The following is a 27135-nucleotide window of genomic DNA, read 5'->3' as shown; positions in this document are numbered from 1 at the left end:
ATATTTATTGATAATTAACCGATCAGTTTGTATCTAATATCAGTCGATACTACAAGCTTGACTGTGTTGCTCCATGTTTGATAAACAGATGGACACTGCAGCGCAAATGTTCAGAACATATTCATCCTGTTAAATCGGTTCAATGTCATTATTAGATAAGAATATGATCTGAGTTTGTAATTGGCTTATTTTGCAAATTGGGGGAAACGTGGCGAGTCCTGCTCTAGTCTACGTCATGTCATATGGTGGCATTTCGTTCACACACGCAACTTTGGATAGGCAGGAACCACCGGCGTTTAACATAGCCAATAAACCTTATCAAGCGTCAGCAGTTGTACTGCTCCCGGATTTAAACCCGGATAGAAGTCTGGTTCATCATAGGGATATTGGTTGAATAGCATTAAGTTGCATTACTCATTTAAGAATTTTAGGAGCTTCTTGAGGTGTTAAAGGTGAATGTGCATGCCTTATTGTTAACAGTGTTAGCTAGCTTGCTAGATTGAAAAGTTAGCCCATGTTAGCCAGCCAATTATCGTTACCTAACATAACTTTGAGCAATGTTTGCATAATCGGTTTTGGAGCTGTAATGGTAAAGCGTAATGTCTGGCTGTACATTTAAAGCATTCCAATGCCTCTGTTTCTCACTCATTGTTCTGCTAAGGGGCTAATTCCTCTAAGTTGGGCGTTACGATATCATACCTTTGACGCTGAATAGGTTAACCACTGTTGCTGATGTTAATGTGATTTGTGATATATCAAGGGTTGCTATTTGGATTTAGGAAGCAGAGGTTGGTCAATTAACGCCAGTCCTGTCCTGAAAAATCACTGTTAATGTAAATACTTACAAATAAGTTGTTAGGACTGTGTTTGATCAACTGTTTTTGTGCGACAACTTATATCGTATCGTATGTCTGTTTTTAAACTGTTTTTTGTTGTTGTTTTTTTTCATTCTACCAGGAAATCTAAAATACGGTGTTTCTTCAGGATACACTTCCTGAAGATGAACGAGTTTGAAATACACAAAGTTTGAGTCTGAGTCGTTTGTGAAGACTGCAAAGATGAACAGCAAGCAGATAAGCCGCCAGCAGTTCCAGTTAAGTCAGACATCCTGGAGCAGAGTGCTGCTTGTATCTTGCATTGTACTATGCCTCGTTGCTACAATTTCGTCTGATGAGGATTATTATAAATTACTTGGTGTATCCAAAGAAGCAAGTACTAGAGAGATTCGACAGGCTTTCAAGAAGCTAGCCCTCACCATGCACCCTGACAAAAATCCAGTAAGTGTATGCCTAGGCTAATTTAGTAATTGATAAGATGATCCCGTCTGTGTAGGCCTAGTTGTTGTATTCATAACGTGGTCCATTCCCACAGAATGATGAAACTGCCCATGATAAGTTCCTGAAGATCAACCGTGCTTATGAGGTGCTGAAGGATGAGGACCTGAGGAAGAAGTATGACAAGTACGGAGAGAAGGGACTGGACGAGCAACAGGGGGGACGATATGAAAGCTGGAACTTTTACAGATACGATTTTGGTAATTTCACCAGGAGACATCCTCTCTCAGAGAATGCCAGATAATGGGTAGGAATGGGGTATTGTGTGACACAATTGCATCTTTCTGTATGTGCACTTTGCAGGTATCTATGATGATGATCTGGAGATCATCACTTTAGACAGAGACTTCGGTAAGTTCTTTCTCACCTCCCCATCTCGTATATCTATTATGTGAGTTCATATTCTTACGAGATATTTGGCCTTCACGCCCAAAAGCTAAAGAAATGCAAGAGAGAGATTTCACCTGAATGTGAATTCATCATCCCTGCTGCTTTGTCTGTCGTGCTTCCTTGTTTTATTTTTTCAGATGCGGCTGTCAGTTCTGGGGAGCTGTGGTTCGTAAATTTCTACTTCCCTCGTTGTTCCCACTGCCATGATCTAGCCCCCACGGTGAGAATGAATTGAGATGTGTTGTTTGAGATGTTCAGGGCATGTATTCACATGCTGACTCTATATTGTTTATTTGAATGTGTTGTTTGCATTAATTCACATGTATTGCCGCCTCTACAGTGGAGGGAGTTTGCCAAAGAAATGGATGGAGTCATTAGGATCGGTGCTGTAAACTGTGGCGATAATGGGAGACTCTGCCGCAGCAAAGGCGTCAACAGCTATCCTAGCCTTTACATATTCAAAGCTGGAATGGTGAGAGTGAAGCACATTATACGGGGTGTTCAAGTGGAGTTCTTTCATTTTGTGGTGAGGATTTTCATTTGATGAGATGCTCTTCTTCCAAACAGAATGCCGAGAAGTACTTTGGAGACCGGTCGAAAGAGAGCTTGACTAAGTTTGCCATGCAGTTTGTGAAGAGCAGAGTCACTGAGCTTTGGCAAGGTGAGCACAAGCAAACTGTCTGTTTGCGTGCCCGTGCTTTCTGGGTGTCAGAGTTTGTATCTGTATATTCCCCACTCGTAAATTTACATCAAATGCTTGATAAATGTCAACGTTTTCATCTGATAAGTATCTGAGTATAGTGTTCTCGGTGTCTTGCTTGTCTAACCTCAAGGGGCTTTAATTTCCTTTCGCAGGAAACATCTTCAATGAGATCGACCGTGCATTTGCAGCCCGAATAGGGTGGCTGATTACTTTTTGTGCAGACACGGGAGGTAAGAAAGTCTCAGATGTAAGGCACAGTGCACTGAAAATGTCAACAGTACCAAAAACCATCTTAGCAGGTATTCCACATGTAACGCTGTCACAATGGCCGTTTGTGCATATTTCTTCTGCAGATTGCCTAGAGTCTCAAACAAGGCAGAAATTAGCTGGAATGTTGGTAAGTGGCACGAGACCATCGAACTATTTGACTATTATTGAAGTGGTGATTCTGGTTTGTGCGCTGAGAATTCAGAAACAAGTTTCCCTTGTTTGCGTTTCTGCTCACTGCAGGAGGGTCTAGTTCATGTTGGCTGGATGGACTGCTCCACACAGGCCGAGCTGTGTGAGAGCTTCGAGGTGACCTCGAGCACAACAGCATTTTTCCCGCCTGGAAGCATGCTGAAAGACAAAGGCAGTGTGCTGGTAAGGACTGTTTTGTCTGTTTATTGATGCATCTGGGTAGCTAGTTTTAACACCTAAGGCTCAACCGGATGAGAAAAAAAATCCACTGACGTGGCGCTGCTACAAATGGTTGAGTACCTTAAAAGGTAACATGTAGACTGCTTTTGCATGCCTACTTTTGTTTCAGCCTTTTATTTGGTTTTAAAATGTTGTGACTCTAGCAATCATCTTAAAATGTAGGTAAAACCAATGCCATGGCTGACAATGCCAACATATTTACAAGTGTTTCACTTGTCCCTTTGATTGAGCCTGTAAAGCTCTTAAAAATGTCCAAGGCCCTTACAAAGTGAAGAATGTGTACAGCACGCACAGATGTAGTCACTCACCATGTTCAATCTGTGCACAGTATCTCCAGAGTTTGGACGCGAGGGAGATTTATGCCCAGGTGCTGCAGCATCTCCCCGACCTTGAGACCCTCTCAAAGGATTCCTTTGAGGTGACAATCTCTTTCACTCTCTTTCTTTTCATTATTCTTCTTTTACTCTTTTCATGTGTCTTTCACGAGTAGCTTGTCCTCATGCACAGGGCCACAGTGAAAATGTTTGATTTGTGAATTAGCCTTCTGAGTCATTTGCAATCTGTTTTCATGATTGATAGGCAAAGCTGGCCCATCATCGTTGGCTGGTTAGCTTCACATTTGGACAGACTGGGTTGGCCTCTCATGAATACAAGAAGCTAAATGCTCTTCTGAAAGATGATCATATTCAGGTAAATGAAATATTAAATAAGTAAATAAATATTTGGTTGAAATATATGAGTGAACTGAACGCTGTATATTCACACACACACACACACACACACACACACACACACACACACACACACACACACAGAATATTTAGAGAAGTTGCATAAAGGTGCTATGTAAGAGTTTTCTGTTTCCATGGAAGCAGATGTGCTGAAAATGTGTGTATTAATAGTTCACTGTTATTGATGTTACCTCAGATCTAAATGTCATTGTATCTGTCATGTATTTATGGAGAATAACAGGTTGTTTGTGGAGATAGCTGTTTCCGTGATTTATGTTAAGTGTTAACTGTATGGGAGGGTGATTTAATTATTAAACGGTGACTTTTGACTTTGCACAGGTCGGTAAGGTCGACTGCCTCGCTGAGGCGGAGCTGTGCAGTTCCATTTACATTCAGAAGCCCAGCATCGCCGTCTTCAAAGGCCTTGGCATCCATGACTTCGAGATTCACCATGGTGAGAAGATGCTGTCCCTTTTAGCAGTCATAGCGACCATAAAACCGGATAGGCAGGGTCTTAGCTTGTGTCATGCACATGTTGTTGTTTTTTTTTCCATGACTACGGCCAGCTTAGCGCTAATGCTTTCCGCTTCATAGGCAAGGATGTGCTGTACAACATTGTGGCCTTCGCCAAGGAGAGCGTGAAGGCCCACGTCACCACACTGAGACCAGAGAACTTCCCCAGCCACGAGAAGGAGCCCTGGCTGGTGGACTTCTTTGCCCCCGTGAGTCTCACATGTCTAATGACTATTTTTCTGTAACAGTAAGGGTGAATTCTTATTTGAGTATAAGTATAAGTATATATACTCTTTTGATCCCGTGAGGGAAATTTGGTCTCTGCATTTATCCCATTCCGTGAATTAGTGAAACACACTCGGTACACAGTGAACACACAGTGAGGTGAAGCACACACTAATCCCGGCGCAGTGAGCTGCCTGCAACAACAGCGCTCGGGGAGCAGTGAGGGGTTAGGTGCCTTGCTCAAGGGCACTTCAGCCATGCCTACTGGTCGGGGTTCGAACCGGCAACCCTCCGGTTACAAGTCCGAAGCGCTAACCAGTAGGCCACGGCTGCCCCTCAAGAGTGTTGAGTGTTTCAGCACTTAGCAAGGGTGATGCCACTATGTGCGTATTTACTTAGTGAGTCCTTGGATTACTGTGTAGTCTCTTGGGATTGGGTTGGGTTTGATGTCAGTGCTGGTCTCTTTGGAGGAATCTGCCAAGCTTGTGGAAACATTACTGTTGGTTGCAGTGCCAGATAAGATCTTGTTTGAGTGTGCACGTTTGACTCACGTGTTTGTCCCCCTGCAGTGGTGTCCTCCTTGCCGCGCTCTGCTGCCTGAGCTGAGGAAGGCCTCCATTCAGCTGGCGGGGCAGCTCAAGTTTGGGACGCTGGACTGCACCATTCACGATGGACTATGCAGCACGGTGAGTGTGAGGACGCGAGAGCCACTGCCAGCCTCCCAGTTCAAGCTCAACTTCCAGTAAACACAGAGCTTGATCACGACACGGCTTTCCAGAATCTCATGTGTTTTTTTTGTTTTTGTGTGGGCGGTTGTATTTTGGGAAACATTTGTTTAGCCAATAGCGATGTGAGCTGTAAACCAGGGGCCACAAATGACCACCCCTTGTGATAGAATGAGCAGCGATTTGTTGTGGGTCGCCTCTGGTTAACCCCCCCCCCCCCAAACAACCCTCCACACCCAACCACCTGCTGCCCTGCAAGGGAGAGTGAGTGATTGATTGAGTCATCTCTGTGCCTTTGTGATGGTGAGCTTGGTGGGTGGTTGAGGTGGGGGTGAATGGAGGCAGGATGGAGCAGTTTGTGATGGTGGCGGCCGGCCTTCTGCTCGGCCCCAGCCTGAGAGCACAGGCACAGATGGCCACACGATCAGGCCGAGGAGCTGGGGGAACACGCCGGAAGCCGCGGCGAGATAATTGAACTGCAAACTGCTGGGCGCTTCTGTAGTCAGTGTTGTGTTTTTTTTTTTTTATTCATATAAATAGTATAATAATAAATTTCGAGGCGTCTGGTAATTGCAGCCTTCATTTACTAGTGAATGGCTCCTGTCGTGATGGTTAATTGTATATTAATACCGTAAACAGATCCGGTGTTTAACGCCTCCCTGTGAGAGTGTGTTTATGGGCTCCCCTATGGAGATAATGGGGAGAGTCACCGCAGTGATATTGGTCCGTGAAGTGTTGTTTTTGTTTTATTTTATTTATTTATTTGTTTGCAGTATAATATCCAAGCCTACCCAACCACCGTCATCTTCAACAAGACCAGCATCCACGAGTATGAGGGCCACCATTCGGCAGATGGCATCCTTGAGTTTATTGAGGTGAGGGCAGTGCAGCTTGCGCTTAATGTCTGACTCAGTCTCGCTCCGCCACACTAACTGGCACTGAGAGGCCTTGAAGATCTCTGTGGCTTCTGCCCTTGTGTTTGCAATGATGCCCTTTTCCCTTCATCTGCCTTTCTTTTGTATTCAATCACTTGCATTGATTTCTTTCTTTCTTTCTTTCTTTCTTTCTTTCTTTCTTTCTTTCTTTCTTTCGTTTTCCCCACTACCCATCCCTAACTCCTCTCCCTGTGGCCTATCTGTACCCACACAGGACTTGGTCAACCCAGTAGTGGTCACCCTGAACCCGGACACCTTCTCTGAGCTGGTGAAGAGGAGGAAGTCTGACGAGCTGTGGATGGTGGACTTCTACGCTCCATGGTGTGGCCCCTGCCAGGCCCTGCTGCCTGAGTGGAGGAGAGTGGCAAGGGTGCGTATGGGAGAGGGGCAAGGGTGGGAGAGGGGCATGGGTGCGTATGGGAGAGGGGCAAGGGTGCGTATGGGAGAGGGGCAAGGGTGCGTATGGGAGAGGGGCAAGGGTGCGTATGGGAGAGGGGCAAGGGTGCGTATGGGAGAGGGGCAAGGGTGGGAGAGTGGCAAGGGTGCGTATGGGAGAGGGGCAAGGGTGCGTATGGGAGAGGGGCAAGGGTGCGTATGGGAGAGGGGCAAGGGTGGGAGAGTGGCAAGGGTGCGTATGGGAGAGGGGCAAGGGTGCGTATGGGAGAGGGGCAAGGGTATGGGAGAGGGGCAAGGGTGCGTATGGGAGAGTGGCAAGGGTGCGTATGGGAGAGTGGCAAGGGTGCGTATGGGAGAGGGGCAAGGGTGGGAGAGTGGCATGGGTGCGTATGGGAGAGGGGCAAGGGTGGGAGAGTGGCATGGGTGCGTATGGGAGAGGGGCAAGGGTGCGTATGGGAGAGGGGCAAGGGTGGGAGAGTGGCAAGGGTGCGTATGGGAGAGGGGGCAAGGGTGGGAGAGTGGCAAGGGTGCGTATGGGAGAGGGGCAAGGGTGCGTATGGGAGAGGGGCAAGGGTGCGTATGGGAGAGGGGCAAGGGTGCATATGGGAGAGGGGCAAGGGTGCGTATGGGAGAGGGGCAAGGGTGGGAGAGTGGTAAGGGTGCGTATGGGAGAGGGGCAAGGGTGGGAGAGGGGCAAGGGTGGGAGAGGGGCAAGGGTGCGTATGGGTGCGTATGGGAGAGGGGCAAGGGTGCGTATGGGAGAGGGAACGGGCACAGAACTGGTGACACAGATGGAATAATGCATTTAGTCATAGAATTGGAAAGAGCAAGTTGGATATTCCAGTCCCTGATCAGGTTACCAAAAGACTGCCACTTTTGTTTATTTTAATGTAACTTATTGTCATGAAATGCACCTCTGCATTATTGGTGCACATTTGCAGTGATGGAAGAAATGGAATAGATTTTGTTATTTATATTGTATAAAATTGGTTTAACTGTTTACAACTGTAAAACACTTGTCTGCAACCAGACATTCTGAGGTGGGCAGTAAACCATGTAATTGTTTTGAGTTGATTCAGCCCAGAGGTCTATTTCACAAAAGCAGAATTACAAAATCCAAGATAAGAGATAAAGTGAGGCTAGTGTTGTCTCGTCATCCTAGCTCAACATGTTTCATGAATGCCAAGTCAGGATGAGTAGGAGTGACTAGCTCAGGCCAGATGTAATTAATTCAGGATACATGCACATTCTCGGGTTTCCTCAGAAGAATGCATAGATTTCTTGGAATAACAAAGACGCAGAAAATAGCATAATTCACACCAAGTGAGCAAATGCTTTTGATAGAAGGAAGTGAAGTGAATACTTTTTTATTGAGGAAACGGCAGTTTTTTTTTTAAAGGTAAACTATGCAGTATTGGCAATTTCCTTACTGTTTTCTTGGTTTTTGCTTCTTTTTCACTGGCTCTGTCATGACGAATGTCTGAGAAACTCCATCGCTACCTTTTTCTAGCCGGTGCCTGGCGTATATGTTTATTTGAATGCAGTAAAGCAATTCGTTACACTCGTTATACTTCCTGACACTGAGGCCGTCGGCCCGCCAGCCCACAGTTGCAAGGGTGTTTTTTTCCGCTCACAGGCTCTAGAGGGAAGCGAGACGGCCACCATTCAACCCGTCATCAGTCATATAACCATTCCAATGACTCTGAAGCTGTTAAATGAGGTAAATTAAGCTAAAAAAAAACGTTCATATTAAGCTAACAAACCTGCATAGTGTGCCTTTTAAAACGGCGAGTGTAGACGTGGCAGACCAACTGAATGCAGATTTACGTGTGCACCCACCTGATCCACGTGTGAGTGTTTCCCCGTCTAGGAATGCTTTGTCATTGAAAAAAGAGCATGGCACTATAAAGGAATACATACAGTATGACACTATATGACTATACCATCTTTATCTCTAAATTATTTGAAAACACCTTTGAAAACTCCATGTCCAGTCAACCACTGCAGTAGGCTATTCTTCAAACATCTATCAACAAAAGAAGCAAGCAATGAATATACCGTAAATAATTATAAAATAACTATCCCAATTAAAATAATATCCCTAATATGTAAACTATTTATGGTGTCTACAAGTCAAAATGGCAAATAGTATGCATAGGTACATGGAATGAAATTTAAAAAACAAAAACAAAAAAAAACTAGCTGCATAGAATAAATCCCCATGGTAACATGTGTGCCTTTGCTTTTGTGAAACCAAGTCAAGGCGAAATTCAGCCAGGATAACCAAAAAATCCCATCTTAATCTGCTCTAGGTTTTGTGAAATAGGTGTGCAGCTGGGTTGCTTAACTTCCTGTTTCTGTAAGTGTGTGTTTGTTGGCAAGTTGAGTTGGTTGACACAAGGCGTTTTCTGTGTTTGATGTTCTCCACCTTTGCAGATGTCTGTTAGAAGTTGATTCAGCTTCTATCAAGGACTGTTGTTGAGCAACTACCATGGTCTTTCTAAAAACATTGTTAAGAATAAAATAATTAAATTCCACTACGATGGTAATCATGGAGAGTGCTCAAATGAGTTTCTCTATTGTTTACCGATGGCAGCGCCCCCCCCCCCCCCCCCCCCCCCCCCCCCCCCAGATGAGTTAATAAGTGATGTTTGTGTATGCTAATAGAACCATGAATGAATAAGAAAAACGGGTCAACTAAATTGTGTTTTCCCCCTCAGATGCTGAACGGGATGGTTAGCGTGGGCACAGTGGACTGTCAGAAGCACCACTCCTTCTGCCAGGGGGAGGGTGTCCGGGCCTATCCTGAGATCCGCCTTTACTCGCACGGCAGCAACCGCCGCGACCAGTACCAGTACGTGCCCCTGTTCTCCACTTACACAAACATGTTCAGAGGCCTAAGTGTGTGTAATGAGTCGGTTTAATTGTGTTTTTGTTCATTTCTTTTCAAAAACAGTAGTTACAATGGCTGGCACAGAGATGCACACTCTCTTCGCACTTGGGCAATGGGGTAATTAATTCAGTTTTATTTTATTATGATGTGGCAAGTGCATGTGTTTGTTTACTAGTCCAGTCCTTCCCTCAGAAAGCCATTCATACCTAATAATGTCATGTAATACTAAGTGTCCCCTGCTCCTGTTCTACAGGTTCCTGCCCAGAGCGTCAGTGGACTTGTCCCCGGAGGACTTTAAGAACTATGTGCTGGGGGGTGCAGAGCACTGGGTGGTGGACTTTTACGCCCCATGGTGTGGGCCCTGCCAGCACTTCGCCCCCGAGTTTGAGTCTCTCGCACGGGTATGGCATCCTCTCTACTTCCCTCCCTCTTCCAACTCAAAACCTGCTATCATTTACCCACTGTAAAAGGCCACATGTCTCCCTGAGGCTAAGTGGCTAAGAAAAATGTCTTGTCTTGTCTCAGCATGTTGGCCATGTCTGAGCTAGAAGGGATAGGGGGTGGGTGGGGGTGGGACACTGCAGTGTGAACCAGTGATTAGGTGGCTCTCTGCTAGGAGGGTGTCTGACATCTGGGTCTTTTGGGTGTTTTGCAGATGATGAAGGGCACAGTGAGAGCTGGGAAAGTGGACTGTCAGGCCCACTATCAGACCTGCCACAGCGCCGGAGTCAAGGCCTACCCGACCGTCCGCTTCTACCCACACCTGGGCACCAAGAGGGTGAGCTGCCATGTTAATGTCACATGCAATGTTCTGACTAGTCTCCAGCCAGTTTTTGATTTTTGCTAAATGTTTTTTTTTTTTTTTTTTGTAAACCTCCCAAGTAGTATTTGTATTTGTCACAACTGCTCTTTTGGTTCAGTTGTTTGTAATAATTACGGTAAGTTTGAAAAGGTTTTTTTTTCTTTTTTTTAACTGCTTTTTTGGCACTCACTCCTCTGCCAATATTTGTATAATTGGCTGTAATTTTTGCTCAGCCAGGCCTGCATTTTCATTGTAAATCCTCTTTTAGGACCCAGAGAAGCCCAAAATGGCCCCTGTTAGCTTTATTACCGACTGGCTGTGGCGTGGTGATTTTTTTTACATTTTTTTTTTTTTGTGGTGCTGCCAGTGTGCGTAGTGTAGCATCGCTAATCCACTATCCCCCTCCTCTCCCCTCTGTGTGTGTTTCTCCAACAGCGGGACCAGGGCGGCGAGCACATCAACAGCCGCGACGCTGGCGTCATCGCCGACATTCTGCGGCAGCGCCTGCAGCAGCTATCGCCATGGTTACAGGACAAGTCTTCCAAACTCAAGGTATAAGCTTCTTACAGGATTTTTTTTTTTTTCATATTATTTTTAATTTTCTTTTTGCAATAACTGGTGGCTCCTTAAATCTAGGACTGTGTGCGGCGGAGCGCGGGTGTTATAAGTTTGTGTCAGGCCGCTACTCTCAGGGCTTAGCATGCTAATGAAGGAGATGACGAGCCAGTGCGGTGCTGGTGGAGGGGATGGGGCAGGGTGAAGTAAGGTGAAGACAAGTGGTGCTGGAGCTCTTTGAGCCTCATACTAGGGATAAAAATAGAGCGGGGAAAGTAAAGGCTCGTAAGCAGTTAGCAAAGTCTTGGATTTAAATGACTTGGTAAATATCACATTCACATCAAGAGCAATGTTGATTTTATTTTTTTATTTTTATTTTTTTCCTGACATTTTTACTAAGTTATGTTGTACAGCGCTTTCATTTTGCTAGGTCATTGGAGTAAGAGCTGTTGTGTAGCATGTGCTGAGTTCTTCTGTTCGTTTGGACATGTTGTTTTGAAGTGTACTGTATGTAATATTTTTTTAAACATTTGTCTTTTTTTACACTTTACAGGATGAACTATAAGACACCTAGGGACAGAATGGATTAGAGATGAAAAAAAGAAGTCACAAATGCACACATTCAAACAAAAGACTCTGCTCAGAGGTTTGTTTATGGTTTACCGCAAAGGATCATGGGATAAGAATCCTCCATTTGAATTCTTGTCTGTTCCAACATCATCTGGGAGCAAGCGTTTCCTAGAATTGACACACCTCGCCTAGCAGAAGACGTCTCACCAAAAAAACGTTATTGGTTGAGGAAGAGGATGCCAGTGTTTCATACAATGCCTGTCCAAATCACTGGACATCTGTCCTTATAATCTGAATGTACTGTTTGATCATGTCGTGATATATTTATGAGTTTGTACAACAATGATGGGCAAAAGCTACTGTCATTTTTATCTGATAACTGTAAGTGTTTTTTTTTTTATCTGAGGATCTCAACTGGCTTTAGTGTTGTAATGAAGTTGAGAAGTGAATACTGTGTGTGAAAATGGAAAAATGAGATTTGTTACCATAATGCACAGAACTACACAACGTTACTTTTTTTTTTTTACAGGAACCACTATTTATTTGGCATGAAGAATCCAGAACACACCCCAGTGTGCCTAAGCTTATTAAAGGTTGTCTACCATAACGCTGGTTATTAAAATGTGACACCTCTATGTAGAAACATGTTAACATAAGCTATAGGCTACAGTCTTCTGTGTCACTTTTACAGAACACTCTTAGATATCACTTAGTTATTTCGGTTTACTTGCACAGAGCTTTTTAGTGAAAAAAAAAAAAACATTTAAAAACAAAAATGTCTTTTGTGGTTATATTGAATTGGTCATCATGGCCATGTCTCTTCAGCCTAAATGCTTCTCAGTGAAGCATCAGTTCCTTGTCTGTTCCACTGGGGGGCAGTGCAGTATAATACTGCTTTTACTAGGACACACAGTATGATATAATGTGTGTTATTTTTAATTATGCCCTACCTTAAATTTGCCTACTGCAAGTGACATGTTAGGCTGGCCTTTTGAAGTTATCGAACACTTATTACAGTGCATGAAAATGCACTATTCTGTTATCCGAAGTCTTCTTCTTCTTCTTATTACAGTGCATGAAAATGCACTGTACTGTTCTTCCTAGGCTTCTTATTATTATTCCGCTTACCACTTTTTCCGCACGCAATTTCTCTTGAACAGTTTAACTTAGAAACTTCATTCAAACTTTGTAACGTAGGTCTTCAAACAGATCGGGTTGCTATGTCTTTTCAACTTTGAAACTTTTATACTTTTTAAACTATTAAAGAAAAACTTTTTAAAAATCCCCATAGACTTAACATTGCCGATTATGACATCATAATACGGCCATTAAGCAATTAGAATCCTATGGCAGGTGTTCAGGCCACCTGCAGCCTCAGGGTGTACAATCTGGGTCAATTAGGACTACACATCCTATTCAACTGTTTCCTCTGCCCAAAATTGTTTCAAAATAAAAGTCCTTACTACAATAATCCACTGTCAAACAATGTAACCCATTAAACTACTGAACTTTTTACATTCAACTTTTAAACGGTCTACTTTTAAACTATCTATCTATTAAACTAGCTGTCTATCAACAACGTTTAAACTATCTACATTCAACTTTTAAACTTTTAAACTATATACATTCAACTTTTAAACAGTCTACTTTTAAACTATTATTAAACTATCTATTAAACTAGCTGTCTATCAACGACTTTTAACTTGTCATCAACTATGTCAACACTTGTCATCAACTATGACTCCTACCCACTGTAGCTAGTTGACATGGTTAGCATGTTAGCATTGCTAACATTGTTAGCATTTTTAGCAAAACTGATAAAAATGATTAGCTAGGTTAGCTAAGTCATATGGTTAGCATACTTAACATGTTAGCATTGTTAGTATGTTAGTTAACATAGTTAACATAACTACTAAAAATGATTAGCTAGGTTAGCTAAGTCACATGGTTAGCATACTTAGCATGTTAACATTGTTAGCATGTTAGTTAGCATAGTTAACATAACTACTAAAAATGATTAGCTAGGTTAGCTAAGTCACATGGTTAACAGTTAACATTGCTAGCATAGTTAGCATGTTTAGCAAAACTGTTAGAAAACATTAGTTAAGTTAGCTAAGTAGCATGGTTAACATAGTTAGCATTGCTAACATGTTTAGCAAAACTGCTAGAAAACGTTAGCTAAGTTAGCTAAGTAGCATGGTTAGCATGTTAGCATTGCTAGCACTGCTATAAAGCATTAGCTAAGTAGCATGGTTAGCATAGTTAAAAATCTTAGCATAACTGCTAGCAAACATTAGAGCCATTCCAACTTTCAGTTATCGTCAAATATCTACCTATACATAGCCATTAAACTATTTAAATATCAACATTCATTAAACTTCCAGTCTGTCGACAACTTTTAAACTATTTACCTTCAACTTTTAAACCGTCTACTTTTAAACTATCATTAAACTATCTATTAAACTAGCTGTCTATCAACAACTTTTAAACTATCTACATTCAGCTTTTAAACAGTCTACTTTTAAACTATCAACTTTTATTAAGCTATGCAACCACCATGTCTATCCTAGCCAAATTTCACCAAATCACCAAATTTCTGCATCTAATTCAGCTTTAACCGCTTAACGTAGAAACTTTGTTCAAACTTTGTAACATAGGTCTTGAAAAGGACACGTGGGGAATGTATTTTTCACTTTTGTAAACTTTTATACTTTGAGATATTAATAAAAAACAAGCTTATTTTTCCCCATAGACTTAAAGGGGTGGTTCAGGATTTTGGACATAAGACCTTATTTCCAAGTAAGCAAGTGTGATATTTATCAGTGGAGACCGTTTTCAGCACGTTTCATCCAGTCCTTCTAATTGCAGAGTTCGCAGGTGCTAGGCTAGCGCAAGTCAACGGTATGTGCTAGCCTGCCACTAAAGACAGTCTTACCCACTCCAAAGTACACCTGAGGCAAATTCCAGACAATCGATGTAAATGTCTGTGTTGATAGAATAGTGTAAGAAATACAACTACCCTTGCATCGCGTTGCAATAGTTATACTTTGGTCTCTAAAGTTGTTAGTAGTCATTTTGCAACTCAGCGGCGGACTGATATTACCAAGGCTACTACTAGGTATCCCCATTGGAGTGCGCTTTACTGTTTACTTTTCGGCGCAGTACTACTAACCGGAGCAAGTATAATTCCGCCGCTGCTAAGAAACTAGTCCCTCAAAATGTAATGCGATCGTTGAAATGCAAGGATAGAATAACGTTAGAAATAACACTGTCAATACAGACATTTACATCGATAGTCTGGCGTTATAATTTATTTGCCTCGGGTGTACTTTGGAGTGGGTAAGACTGTCTTTAGTGGCAGGCTAGCACATACCGTTGACTTGCGCTAGCCTAGCACCTGCGAACTCTGCAATTAGAAGGACTGGATGAAACGTGTTGAAAACGGTCTCCACTGATAAATATCACACTTGCTCACTTGGAAATGAGGTCCTATGTCCAAAATCCTGAACCACCCCTTTAACATGGGCTGATGACATCACAATGGGCTAATTAACTTGATTTGCACCTGTATCAACTTCCAGCTGCTCACTACTAGGACCCATCAAAGGGCCAATTAAACTGATTGCACCTGTATCAACTGCTTTCTGCTTAACTAGGCCAACTCTCTCTGTGTCTCTCCATTCTACAAGGATATAAGGCACATTCCATCCAACTTTCTATCCATTCATCCTCTTCAAACCATTCACTCATCCACCCATTAAACTATACATCAACATCCATTAAACAATCTGCATATCAACATCCATTCAACTTTCTGTCTATCAACATCCATTACACTATCTACATTCAACTTTTAAACTATATACTCGGTCTCAGGCTTTAAGCATACAATCTGGCTCTCTTAAGACTACTATTTCCTCTGCCCACAACTGTTTCAAAATAAATGTCCTCACTACAATAATTCACTATTAAATAATTTAACTATTCAAACTACTCAACTATTTAGCCATTTCAACTGTCAGTTGTTATCAACTATGACTTCTGCCAACTGTTATCAAATAAAAGTTTGTTTTGCATTTTATGTTAATATACAGTATGTTTATATTTTCATGCACTGGTAATTTCCTCGAAATTACATTTTCTAGTTAAGATATCGTCAAAGTATTTGTATTATATGTTCAATTCAAAAGCTAAACTTTTTGTAGAGAGATGAAAGGGCTTCGATTCCAGACAGCAATGGGCATGAAGCTAACTTTGACGTCGCTTTCCAACGACCCTGTAAAGTTTCTTCTAAAAGCCAGACACAGCTGTTCTTCCCAGACCTGTCGCGCAGTGCTACTGTCTCCTGTGGGAGGCGGCACTGTGCGCATGAATAATTCCTGCTGTCATTTGCATGGAAGGGTCTGATCTTGAGCAGAGCATATACAGTAAGTGATCTCTGACAGTGCCTGCGCGGTGTGTTCCATCTCGAATCTTTGCACACCATCTTCTGTCATCTAGTCAACTCCGTCTCTCAGGTAATCACTCAGTCCCTTTCTCTTTTTATGCCTTCCTTGCGCTCGCGCGCGCACACACACACACACACACTCACTCACATCCCTGACTCGCTCTGCTCATCTCGCTCTCTTCTCTCTCTTTCTTCCCTTTGATGACCCCATAGCATGGGAATCTCTGCTGACAGGCCAGAGAGGTGGGGTGAAGGGGGTTCTCTCCTCTGCCTGAAAGTTGAAGATGTGGGTCGGATGAAAAAACACAGAGATGAGAGTGCCGCGGCAACAACACATTAGCTCACCCTTTACCCTCCACGACCACCACCTTAAGCCCCACCCCCCACCACCGCCACCTTTAGCCCCCGTTTCCCCCGCCGTCAGGAACTCTCCTCGTAGCCCTGGGCGCGCTTAGTGTGTGTCCTGGCACGGCGGATGGAACAGGACACGACCCGTGGTGGCCACATCGCTGACACCAAGGCTGCTTGCACTGGACAAGGGATCACACAGGCCTTTTTCGCTCACACCCACTGGAACAAACTCCTCCAGCAGAATGACCGCACTGGACCCTACTGACATCAGCGGGGTGATCAGCTTCCAACCTTTTCATCTGCGAAATTATGGGTCAAGCAGGGCAAGAGTGGATGGAGAGTGACCAAAAACAAGGCAGGCGGGATAAAACGCACTCCCAAATGGGACGAGCGTTTTGAGAAACAGAAACGTTTATCTTGAAAATATAAAAGACAGGATGTTACTACTGAGAAGTCCTGTGAAAAGACTTGTAGAAGGTCCCCTGTGGACTCGTTCACTGCCCATGTGCAACTCGGCTCCAAGAACTCCAGTTCCCGCTGGTGCGGCCCGAGTTCAGGGTGACTGAATGATTGCACTGTGTTTATTTTCCTCCACTCCGAGGTGGAAAAATCCCACCTGGGGCCACTGGAAGAGGTTCGCGGCTGGCAGCGCGTCCACCAGTTCTGGCGTCAGCGAGTTGTAACACCTTGTAACCGCAGTGTGGTTTTTACGAGGGGAACACTGGAGTTCACGGAAAACACACAATACACTTTAAAATGCGCACGTCATATGAAACAATAACAAAAGATGCATTTTGTAATTTATATTGTTATTAAAGGTCCATTACATGAAATATCACACCGACCAAAAAAAGAGCAGGGGAAACACTCACACGCTCTCATTCCCCGCCGGTTTAGTTCATTTTGATCATGTTTTGTTGCCATTTGTGGAAAATAATATAGTTCGCATGGAACAGTGTGTGGTGGGGGTAACAAACACAGGCAAAAGCGTTTTAGGAGTCCCCTGTGGCCTTTATTCTATCTGTTAAATGTGTCTCACCGGTTGCTACCCGGGAGTCCTCAGGCAAACCTAATGGTTTCCCTCCAGGTGCCAGGCTTACTTTATAATTAAAAAGCCAGTGAGTGACTGACAGCAATATCATAGGCGTTTATATACAGGTCTTCAAAAACGACGTGAATGTGGGCGGTGGGGGTTGGTTTGCTGGTTCACCATCAGTCAGGTATTTGTCAGGTCTGTTGTAGCCAAATGTCTTAGAGGCTGAGCGATTTCACATTTAAAATGACTCTGTCTCTAGGAAGGACACAACATCTTATGTTCTTACGTCTTTGGTTTTAAAATGGAACTTTCAGCCTCACTGTGGAGGCCTAGGCCTACTCACACGGGCATTTGTCTAAATATACAAAATTAGCCCAGGCAATCACTGAGCGCTTATGTTTATATCACTTCACTGACAAGTCACATGTCCTTTGCATGGGAGTACAAAATTAAAGTTACATCCTTATACTGTAATGGAAAAGGGGATGGCTGGATGAGGTCCTATAATGCCAAGTGACAACTAGGATATAACTCCTTTTATTCTGTTTATTTCAACCTATAGGAAGCAAAGCAAATAGTTAAAATACACACACAAGCATACACAAACACAGCACTGTGCATGGTTACAGTAAGAAATAAAAAAAATAAAAACAGCAAAATACAGAAAGAATGTTTGACCAGTGCACTTATTTACACACTGCAACAACCTGTGAGCAAATATTTTCTCTGTTGCCCACCAGGGGACTAATGTGTCAGTCAGCTTTCAGGCCGTCTAAGAACATGCCATCTGATAAAACATTTAGCCATAGTTACCTTTTTAGGAGCCAGACGTTAGCAAACATATAATTAAGACTGTGTAAACAGTTAACAGTGACTGCGTCTCTGCTCAGTGGCCAGTTATAGGGTTGCCCATGGCTAGGTGCAGAGTTTACCAGAGTGCTTAAGGTGCCAGCCACTCATTGTGATGTTTTGTTAATCAGTAATTAGCAACATCTTGACACAGGGTTGGGCGTGTGCTTGTCCTCTGCTGATAATTCAATTAGTTTGCGGTGGCTGGCAGGCAACAAACGAGCCATTGTTAGCGGGTCAATGTTGGAGACCGGCCTGCTCTGATTTGTTTTGCAGGAGAGAGACGTCGTCACAAAGTCCTCAGTGGGAGTTCTGTGGAGGTGGGGTGGAGGGGCATGGATGGAGCGGCTGTAGCAAATCCTTTACAGGAGAAGGAGATGAGGAACTGTCTCCCAGGGCCCCCCAAGTGCTATCCCCTCTTCAATACTCTCATTTCTCTTTTTTCTCATTCAGTGTCTCTTCTTCTCGAGGCACACAACACACACATACACACACACTTTCTCTCTCTCTCTCTCTCTCTCTCTCTCTGTCTCACTCACTCGATGTTCTGTTACATTTTTTTACACTATCTCACATATCTTAATCCTCTCTCTTCATTTCAGTCTCACATCACAACTGTCAATCCTACTCTTTTTGGGTCTCACATATCTCTCTCCCTCTTTGGGGCTTCACACTACCTCCCTCCCTCATTACTCACTCTCTCTCTCTCTCTCTCTCTCTCACACTCTCTCACTTTCTCTCTCATCTTCCTTCTCTCCTTCTCCTCCTTTGGCATACTTCTAATGTCTCCCCGGACCTTGCCTGCCTGCCTGCAGAACAGCAGAGCACAGCACAGCAAAGCGCAGCACCTGCGTGAGCCAGAGCACGTAATTTCTCAGCCTGGCACACTGACCATATCCTGTAGCGCGCCCGAGCTCTGCCCTGCTCTGCCCTGTCCTGCCCTGCCCTGTCCTGTCCTGTCCTGGCTCTGCCGGTCAATAAAATGTCCATCTTTACTCACAAAATATTCGTGCAGGCCTTGCAGAGGAGGGGAAGAACTCAGTAAAACCCACACTGGCCTTTTACCTCATTTGAGGGACGGGTTGTTGTGCTGCTGCCCATGCCTCTGCCCGCACGTCCTCATCCAGCTCTGCCTAGGCAGCTGTTTGGCCATTCCTTGGCGTGGCGAGAAGCAGTGGACATCTGTGATGTGTTTGAGCCAGGTGCCCAAGAGCTAGGCGGCCTTTCATCATGTCTGATATGCACCTGCCTGCACTGGGAGGCCTTTTCCTCGTGCCATATGACTGGATTTAGATACGCACAGACACACACACACAAACACACGCATGTACATGTGCGCACGCGCGCACACACACACACACACACACACACACACACACACACACACACACACACACACACACACATTCTCCAATGCCCTGCTATCCCCTTGCTCGTCTCTTTTGCGGTCTCCTTTTTTCCTCTGCTCCTCTCCATTTCTCCCCTGTTTTGCTTTCCCCCCGTCTTCCCTTCACTCCCTCACTGTCTCTCGCTCTCCTGTTTCTCTCTTTCCACTTCTTCTCCAGTGCCCCTTTTCCCTCACTCAGCACTTTCACAAACAGTTTCATAACCGCAAACAATTTGTACATTCAGGGGGATTTCTTTGATGCCTAATTGGAGGGAGATCATGAAAGTATTTCTTTTTTCCTCTCGGTTTCCCCACTCATGACCTTTTGTTTCATGGCGTGCCAATCCCTGTGCTACGTATTCCTTTTCACGGTGTGGCCATCATGACCAGAACAAATACATCAGTGCCGAAGCAGACATGGAGGCAGAGACACAGATGATAAAGCTGTACTCGGGTGCTAACAATTACTGCAGTTATCTTTTGGAGGTCAACAGTACTTTTAATAAAAACCTCTCCAACGTCAATGAACTTCCTGTGAGTTCCGAGGTCTGGGATGGTGAAACTTTCTGTGGAAATTGTCCTAATGTAATTGTTACCAGTGTCTTAGCATTGGCTTAAGTTAACTTTGAATAGCATTTTGTTTGTGGCATCTTTAAATACATCTTCACATTTGTTTGTGACATCTCTAAATACATCTCTCTCTCTCTCTCTCTCTCTCTCTCTCTCTCTATATATATATATATATATATATATATATGTCTATATGTCACATCACAAGATCACATCAGTCAAACCACTAGAAAAATATAAGATTACACAAGCCCATGCAAACACGTAAATGAGGTCGGAGGAACATAGAGCTCCGCAGATTATCCATAACATGTGGTTTGTTCTGAATTCAGTTTGGGGAAAATGTTGATGAATGTTATGGTAACATAACCTCAATGCAGATTACAGTGAATTATACTAATTAGGTTGTACTTTATCTTTTCTGATTTCATTTCACAAACTACATCGTTGAGCATTTTGCATATGCTTTTGTTGGAACGGAGTGCATTCATTATTTGAAATATTATCAGCAAACAATTAAGGGGATGATTTTTTTGTCTCCGTGTTAGTTTTACTGTACACCTCAAATATGAACCATATCCGCAGGTTTTCTCATACACGTTGAAACATGTGTTTTTGATCACGCCTCATATTCATGAAAGCTTACCCGGGCCTGTCACAGGAAATGAAAGCAAAGAGAAGAAAAGAGACCCAGAAGGACAGTATTTCTTGTCAGCAGTTCCGTACGGTGTGAAATACACAGGTCAGTTATTCTTTCAGGCACTTTCTCATCGTTGGCTGTGGCAGAGCAGGGGATGTCCACTGAGAATGGTGTGTGAGTGTATGTGTGTGTGTGTGTGTGGGTGTGTGGGGGGGGGGGGGGGGTTTGGTGTCCTGGGGAACCAGGCCCACTGTCATCAGCAGATTTTCCCAGGCATTAGTAGACCGGACAGCAGGTCGACTCCCAGGAGAGGCAGACTCACCAAGCCACCTCAGATGGTCAGACATCTAGGGTCAGGGAGACTGTATGGATGAAGAGTAAGTCTATGTCCGGTCCATTCTAGAAGCAGCACTACTCACTAAATATATATATATATATATGAAAGAAAATATATGTGAAAGAAGTCTTGAGCTACTTGGCAATATTGATTTAAAGGCTGAGAAATATATGTAGTCATTAGTAATGAGCATTAACTGACCTGGAGCTCTCAGACCTTGACCGAGAGACACTGACTAAGGCTTAACGTTACGACCACAAGCGCACTCTTATGGAAGTCATTAAATATGTTTTATGAAGTCAAGGCCCTGTTAAGGGGGCAGCCGTGGGTCTGATGCAAAACCAGATGCTGATTGAACAGAGAGGTACCCATGTCTTCTGCTGGCCCCAGAGAAGAAAGAGAGGAGGGACGAGGGGAGAGAGAGAAAAAGGAAAGGAGGGATAAAGGGAGAGAGTGAGAGAGGAGGGAGATGTACATCCACACCGAGCTTGTTTGATGGCTCCCACATGGTGCATAATTTCAGTGAGTTTAAATGTGCGGGTGGCGAGACAGATTGATTGTGGAGGTGTTTTATTCTGCATGTCAGGTGGCTGTAAAACACCGCACTGTGCTCAGAGGAGCGGCGAAGACAGGCCCGGGCCGCAGGCAAATAAAACGTGGACGAGGCTGGTCGCTCCATTTTTTATGCCATAATAAATATCCCATTTTGAGTCAATTCTGCCATAAACTCCCTGATCCATGATGAAGCTTGTCCCTCGGTGCTCCCTGTCCCTCAAGCCCCCTAACCCCCTCTCTCCCCCTACCCCCACACACAGCCATAAATTTGTTCCCCAAACTAATTTCTCAGCCCATCTCTCACTTCTGATGGAGAGCATAAAGCAGTGCTCAAAGTGATGTCTCATCACTGTGTGGTCCAATAAACTCAAAGGCGAATTAGATATGCATGTTCGGAGATGCAGAGACAGCCCATAAATCCACGCTTTTCCAAGGCCCAAATCCCCCCCACCCCCATTCCAACTATACTCCCTCACTCTCTGTCCGTCCCTGCCGCAATCTCCCATTGGCATGGAGGGGGTCGAAATAGATACCAGTGTTTACAAAGAGAAACCCCGCTTTAAGCTTGAACAGACAACACTCTGCATCAGGCCAGAGCTCTGGCTGAGAGCTATGAGAGGATAAACAGACTCTCGCTCTTGCTGGGAGGAATGCTTTCAGAGAGAGAGCAAGAGCGCGCGCGCGAGAGAGTGAGATTGATTTGACAGAGGCCAGATTCACTGCACTTCTGTAGCTGGCCTGGTCAGATAGCTGCTAACTCACTGACAAGCCACTGATGCTGTCCACTGACAGGACAAGACAAATCTGTCATGGGGGCTAATGGGCTGGAGCTATCGCAAAGGGTAGGCAGGCAGGCGGGTAGAGGGGAATAACTGGCTCTTGACATGGTCCAGAAGTGTTTAATGGAGGATGAAAACTGGTTAACAAACAGCAAATGGTTGATGCTTTTCCTGTAATATGTAGTGTATAGTTTATATGACCAGTCTGACAAAGTCCAGGCACATTGAAAAATGCAGATGCTCAAAAGATGGCTGTATGAACCATCTTTAGAGGGGAAAAAACAAAACAAAAAAACAAAACAAAACAACAACAAAAAACAACAGAAACAAAATTCAAAGAGCAGTTAATTAAAAATGAACAAATGAAAGAGAAAAATAATCAATCAAATCAGGGACATCTAACAACAGCACTACAGACATGTTATGCATTATAATGCTCCAATAAAATGAACATAATTTTTTAATGAGCTCCCCAACAACTGTTTTTACCCCACACTCTTTTCTTTCTTCCTTCCTTGATGGCATTCCCTCCACAGCCTTGGATCATCCTGACACTTCTCCATGGCTTGCCAAAAGATGGTTCACCCTTTGCCGACTTGCTCCGCCTTTGAAGAGTCTTTCCAATCCTCTGGAGGACTGAGAGCGAGCGCGAGAGATGCAGCTGCAGCGCCATTAAAGCGTGTTCGTCCCCCTCTTTCAAAGTGTAAAGCTGTAGACGGAGCACTGCATAGCATCAAACAAAGTACTTTGGCATCTCGAAAAGGCATCGGACTCCATCCCATTGTGTCGGTGCTAGATAAATATCCGTCCCTCTCGTTTTTCAAAAGAAAAAAAAAGCCTGCTCATTCCATTTAATTTTGATCCACAAACAGCTCCCCTTTCCAGCAAACCTCACACACGGAGTCACTCCACAAGTATGCAGAGAGCACTGCTACGTAAACCATTCACAATTGCAAAGGCAATGAGTCGTAAAAAAGAATATAAAACAATATAATACAAAAAAGCGACAAACTAAAATAAACCTACTTTTTTTTTTAGGGGTACAACTCATAAATGACAACAATGAAAAGAACATACAATAGTGCAATTTTTTTTGTTCAGTTGTATGGAACACTTCTCCTCCTCTCTGTGGGTCTCACCAGCTCTGGGCCTGCTTGGATCAGTGCTTGCTTCGTCTTGAGTTACTCCTGCCCGAGTTTCCTCTGCTCGTCTCGCGGAGGACCTGGTCCCAACGCTGACAGGATGGATGGAGAGAGAGAGAGAGAGAGAGAGAGAGAGAGAGAGAGAGAGAGAGAGAGAGAGAGAGAGAGAGAGAGAGAGAGAGAGAGAGAGAGAGAGGAAAGAGAGTGAGTATAAGGGAAATATAATGAAAACAGCTCACTTCCACAAGATGTTAGTCATAGGAACGTTTGCTGCATCAGAAACTTGACTGCGAGACAGATGCACAGAACCCCCCCCCCCCCCCTCAAAGTTGACCTTCCTTTTGCTTTTCACACATTTTCCCCACAAAAGTGACATTTCACTGAACTGAGCCAATTTCCTCTTTCCTGGCATCCTGTTTCGCTCTGTGCTAAAGGTTATACTACTTAAACGGCAACCGAGCGTAGAGAAAGAAATCACGGTTAGGCCTCAAGTGTCCCAGAGTAAGTAACCCTTGTGTAAATCTCCCGACTGTGGGAAACACTTCTGTTCTTTAGTGCCTTTCCAGCCATGTGTCAGAGAGGACACTGAGGATAATTTCCTCTCTTATGCACACGCTAATGTTAATTAAATAAGGGTCATGGAAAAGCTGGCAAATACAAGGGTATTCCAAAAATGTATTATTTTAATTTTCAACATGGTCATTGCAAGAGTGCATAATCAGTATACCTGATTCAGTACAAGTTGATTTTGTAGCCCTTTTCCCCCAAATAGGACACACTTCAGTCACATCTGACCTTCATAATTACAATGAGAATGTAGCTTTTGAAGGTTTGACCTTACCTTTACTTTCCGCCCCATCTTGTCCTTCCACTTTTGTGCAATTGAACCCTCTATGAGCAGTAGCCTATACAAAAGAAAACAAATACAAAAATTGGTCAATGAAAAATAAACCAAATACAAAAAAAATGATCTAAGATTCTGAATATGAATACAAAATGTATCCATATACAACCAGCAACCATCCAATCCAGTGGCAAGGCTTTTTACCTTGAGCGTTCCTCATTCTCATAGCCCATGATTATGTACTCCTCATTGGCTACCAGTTCAGGGCACAGACACCCAGAATTGTAGTGCAGGGGTACAACATCACGGGGAATGTTCACCAGCGATGACTTCAGAATGTCTTTGACCTCAACAAGGGCACTCAGGTCATGATTCCGAGTATTCCGAATCTCTTTGACTCTTGCACGGATAACTGTAAAGAGCATAATTCATTTTTAAATCACATCATTAATTTCACCACACACAATTGGCCATTAATTAATTAATATGTGTCTACAATTCATATCTCATAAATCTGACAGTTGTTTATCTGTTAATGTTTTGATTTCATATCTTCTCACAGAAAATATAAAATGTGTCTTTCTTAAGGAGTCAACGTAGAGCACTTACTCACCATAATTGTAATTATTCTTCAAATAGGTTTTTAAACCAAGTCTGACAGTCTTGCACTTGCATCGATCTGAAATACAAATTATACATCCACTATTAGTAACAACCAACCAGACACCAGCCAGGGCAATACACCATAGGCCCCTGTGACAGACAGGTAAATGACTACTCCATAATGCATCACATAGCCCTGTGACGGACAGGTAAATGACTACTCCATAATACATCACATAGCCCTGTGACGGACAGGTAAATGACTACTCCATAATACATCACAGGCTGCTTTTAAAAAACTTAAAGACTCACCACCGGCCCCCTTACAGTTACCATTGTGAGAGTCCATTGGAAAGTCAGGATTTGATTCTAAATTAAAACAGGACTGGTGTTAGTCTCTAATTAGCAGTGCAGCGTTTATGTTTTAAAAGTCCCCTAAAGGGGACAAAAACTCTTCACATCAGAACTCTTACCATGGGAGCACTTGGAGGGGTCTTGGTATGGATTGTCTTAAAAATGAGCATAAAAATATTTTTAAGGGGATATTAGGTATTTATTTAGCTCAGATATTTAACCTATAATAAAACTAACATTAGGCTACTACTACCACTAATTTAGCCGATACTACACTTCTAATAATTTACCTGGTCCCTCCGCTTTTACGATAGCCTCCGGAGATATGCAAACTCCTCGGTCATAGACTGGTAAATCCTCGCACGCTAGACTTTCCGGCCAGGTATGGTTATATCTTTTCATGACGGGTTCGCAGCCGCACTTGGCTCTCTCGCACACCGACTTGCAAGGCTTGATCGGGTCGTGCTGGAAGTCTATCGTGCATATGGGCGCGTACATGGCGCACAGGAAGAAGAGTAGGTCCTGGCTGCACCCGGTGCCCAGCAAGCCCTCGAACTGCTCGATGGCCAGGACAGCGTTCGCCTGGGTGCTGTGGTGAAGATGGTTAGGCATTTTGGTCATGTTCCATGGCATGGACTTGCACATCGGGATGCGGATAGGCTCACATGCCGCGGATGTGGCGCGCGGGATCCTCACCAAATAGGCCAGCGCGAGGAAATAAATGTACAGCTTTTGAGAAAACATCTTGGCGCGATAATCAGTTGCAAGAGATTGGATAGTTGAGCCTATTTATGTTGTCAGCATAGATAAGACTCCGTGAAGGACTCAACCCAGCTCTTAAAAAAGCCTTGTGTGCACAGCCACAAAAAGTTCTGAAACTGCCTATTTTGACATGTTGAGATTTGCGTCATTCACCTGGAGAAAATAGGTCATCTTTTCTGTTTCGCAAACGAAAAAATTCCTCAAGGAGAGCCCGATGCGGTAGACTTGATAGCTTGTTCCTCACTCAGTGCGTGCATACTCCTTCATGCTTCTTGACTGTAGGTGGGCAGTACTACTTTCTCCACGTCTGCCCGTGCCCGATTCGGTGATTGCAAGCGCCTGCAGCTGTACCAATAGTTAAGTGACCTCACCGTGCAGGATCAGCTCCTTTTTAGCCTGGGAGCTGCAGCCACTGCCCACCCTCTCTCTCTCACTCACACACACACACGGACTTCACCGCGAGGGTCGAGGCAGAGATGAAGACCAGCAGGCTATTACCTCTTTTTTAAAAACAGCGATGAATTTATTTCGCTGACATTTTTGGAAAGGTGTGTCTATCGGGGTTTGTCATTACGCGCAGACTTGCCTTTTCAGTAGTGTGGAAGAAACACTTGGCTAAACATGTCCCACATAAGACCGATCAGTGTGCATCAGCCTTTTACGCGCCCCTGAACTCAGTTAAGAGGACTCCACTTGTTTAATTAGCGCAAGTAGAAATACATGTTAATTGTTACAAATGTCTCTATAGCCAACAGATAGGAGGGTAAACATCTCTAAACCAAAGTCTTAGTGCACTGACAGCAACAGAGGGCATCAGGTTCGAAGTGTCAGTATCTGAAAGGTTCAAATGAACATTTGGAACAGGACTGCAAGTTCTTGGCATGTACTACTTTTTTTTCGCCCGGCAGTGGTTAATTCCCATTCCCTTTCGTGTAAGGGGGAGGTTAATATAAGGCACAAAACTGTAGCAACTCGCATGAGCGCCTTAGCTTTAAATACCGTTTAAAT

The 27135-nt window shown here is 43.8% G+C and overlaps 2 protein-coding genes across 4 annotated transcripts; one reads left to right on the top strand and one right to left on the bottom strand.

Annotated features, from left to right (window-relative positions):
• The first annotated feature begins 41 nt into the window (after positions 1-41).
• dnajc10 (DnaJ (Hsp40) homolog, subfamily C, member 10) lies at positions 42-12527 on the top strand. 2 transcript variants are annotated; one of them, XR_006024502.1, is made up of 24 exons: positions 42-452; positions 958-1277; positions 1372-1534; positions 1638-1685; positions 1862-1944; positions 2065-2196; positions 2292-2385; positions 2580-2657; positions 2781-2824; positions 2938-3069; positions 3455-3544; positions 3706-3816; positions 4197-4311; positions 4452-4579; positions 5165-5281; positions 6094-6195; positions 6470-6625; positions 9372-9505; positions 9608-9661; positions 9798-9945; positions 10200-10322; positions 10782-10898; positions 11455-11547; positions 12001-12527. XR_006024502.1 is itself a non-coding variant. In XM_042067474.1 (23 exons), the coding sequence occupies exons 2-23, from the start codon at positions 1059-1061 to the stop codon at positions 11464-11466; spliced, it is 2400 nt and encodes a 799-aa protein (XP_041923408.1). In that variant the 5' UTR covers positions 42-452; positions 958-1058; the 3' UTR covers positions 11467-12527. The 2 variants fall into 2 exon arrangements, 1 of the variants encoding a protein (XP_041923408.1); XM_042067474.1 differs by having other exon boundaries at positions 11455-12527.
• A 9999-nt stretch (positions 12528-22526) lies between these two features.
• On the bottom strand, positions 22527-26620 carry frzb (frizzled related protein). 2 transcript variants are annotated; one of them, XM_042067644.1, is made up of 7 exons: positions 25656-26616; positions 25485-25520; positions 25324-25380; positions 25022-25087; positions 24613-24820; positions 24406-24469; positions 22527-23656 (listed from the first exon to the last, which is right to left on the bottom strand). In XM_042067644.1, exons 1-7 carry the CDS (start codon positions 26107-26109, stop codon positions 23582-23584), a joined length of 960 nt encoding a protein of 319 aa, XP_041923578.1. In that variant the 5' UTR covers positions 26110-26616; the 3' UTR covers positions 22527-23581. The 2 variants fall into 2 exon arrangements, with proteins under 2 accessions (XP_041923578.1, XP_041923582.1); XM_042067648.1 differs by lacking the exons at positions 25324-25380; positions 25485-25520 and having other exon boundaries at positions 25656-26620.
• Between the last annotated feature and the right edge of the window lie 515 nt (positions 26621-27135).

The sequence above is a fragment of the Alosa sapidissima genome, chromosome 2 (assembly GCF_018492685.1).
Source record: "Alosa sapidissima isolate fAloSap1 chromosome 2, fAloSap1.pri, whole genome shotgun sequence".
NCBI classification, from domain to species: domain Eukaryota; kingdom Metazoa; phylum Chordata; class Actinopteri; order Clupeiformes; family Clupeidae; genus Alosa; species Alosa sapidissima.
This window is presented reverse-complemented; position numbering and strand designations above follow the sequence as displayed.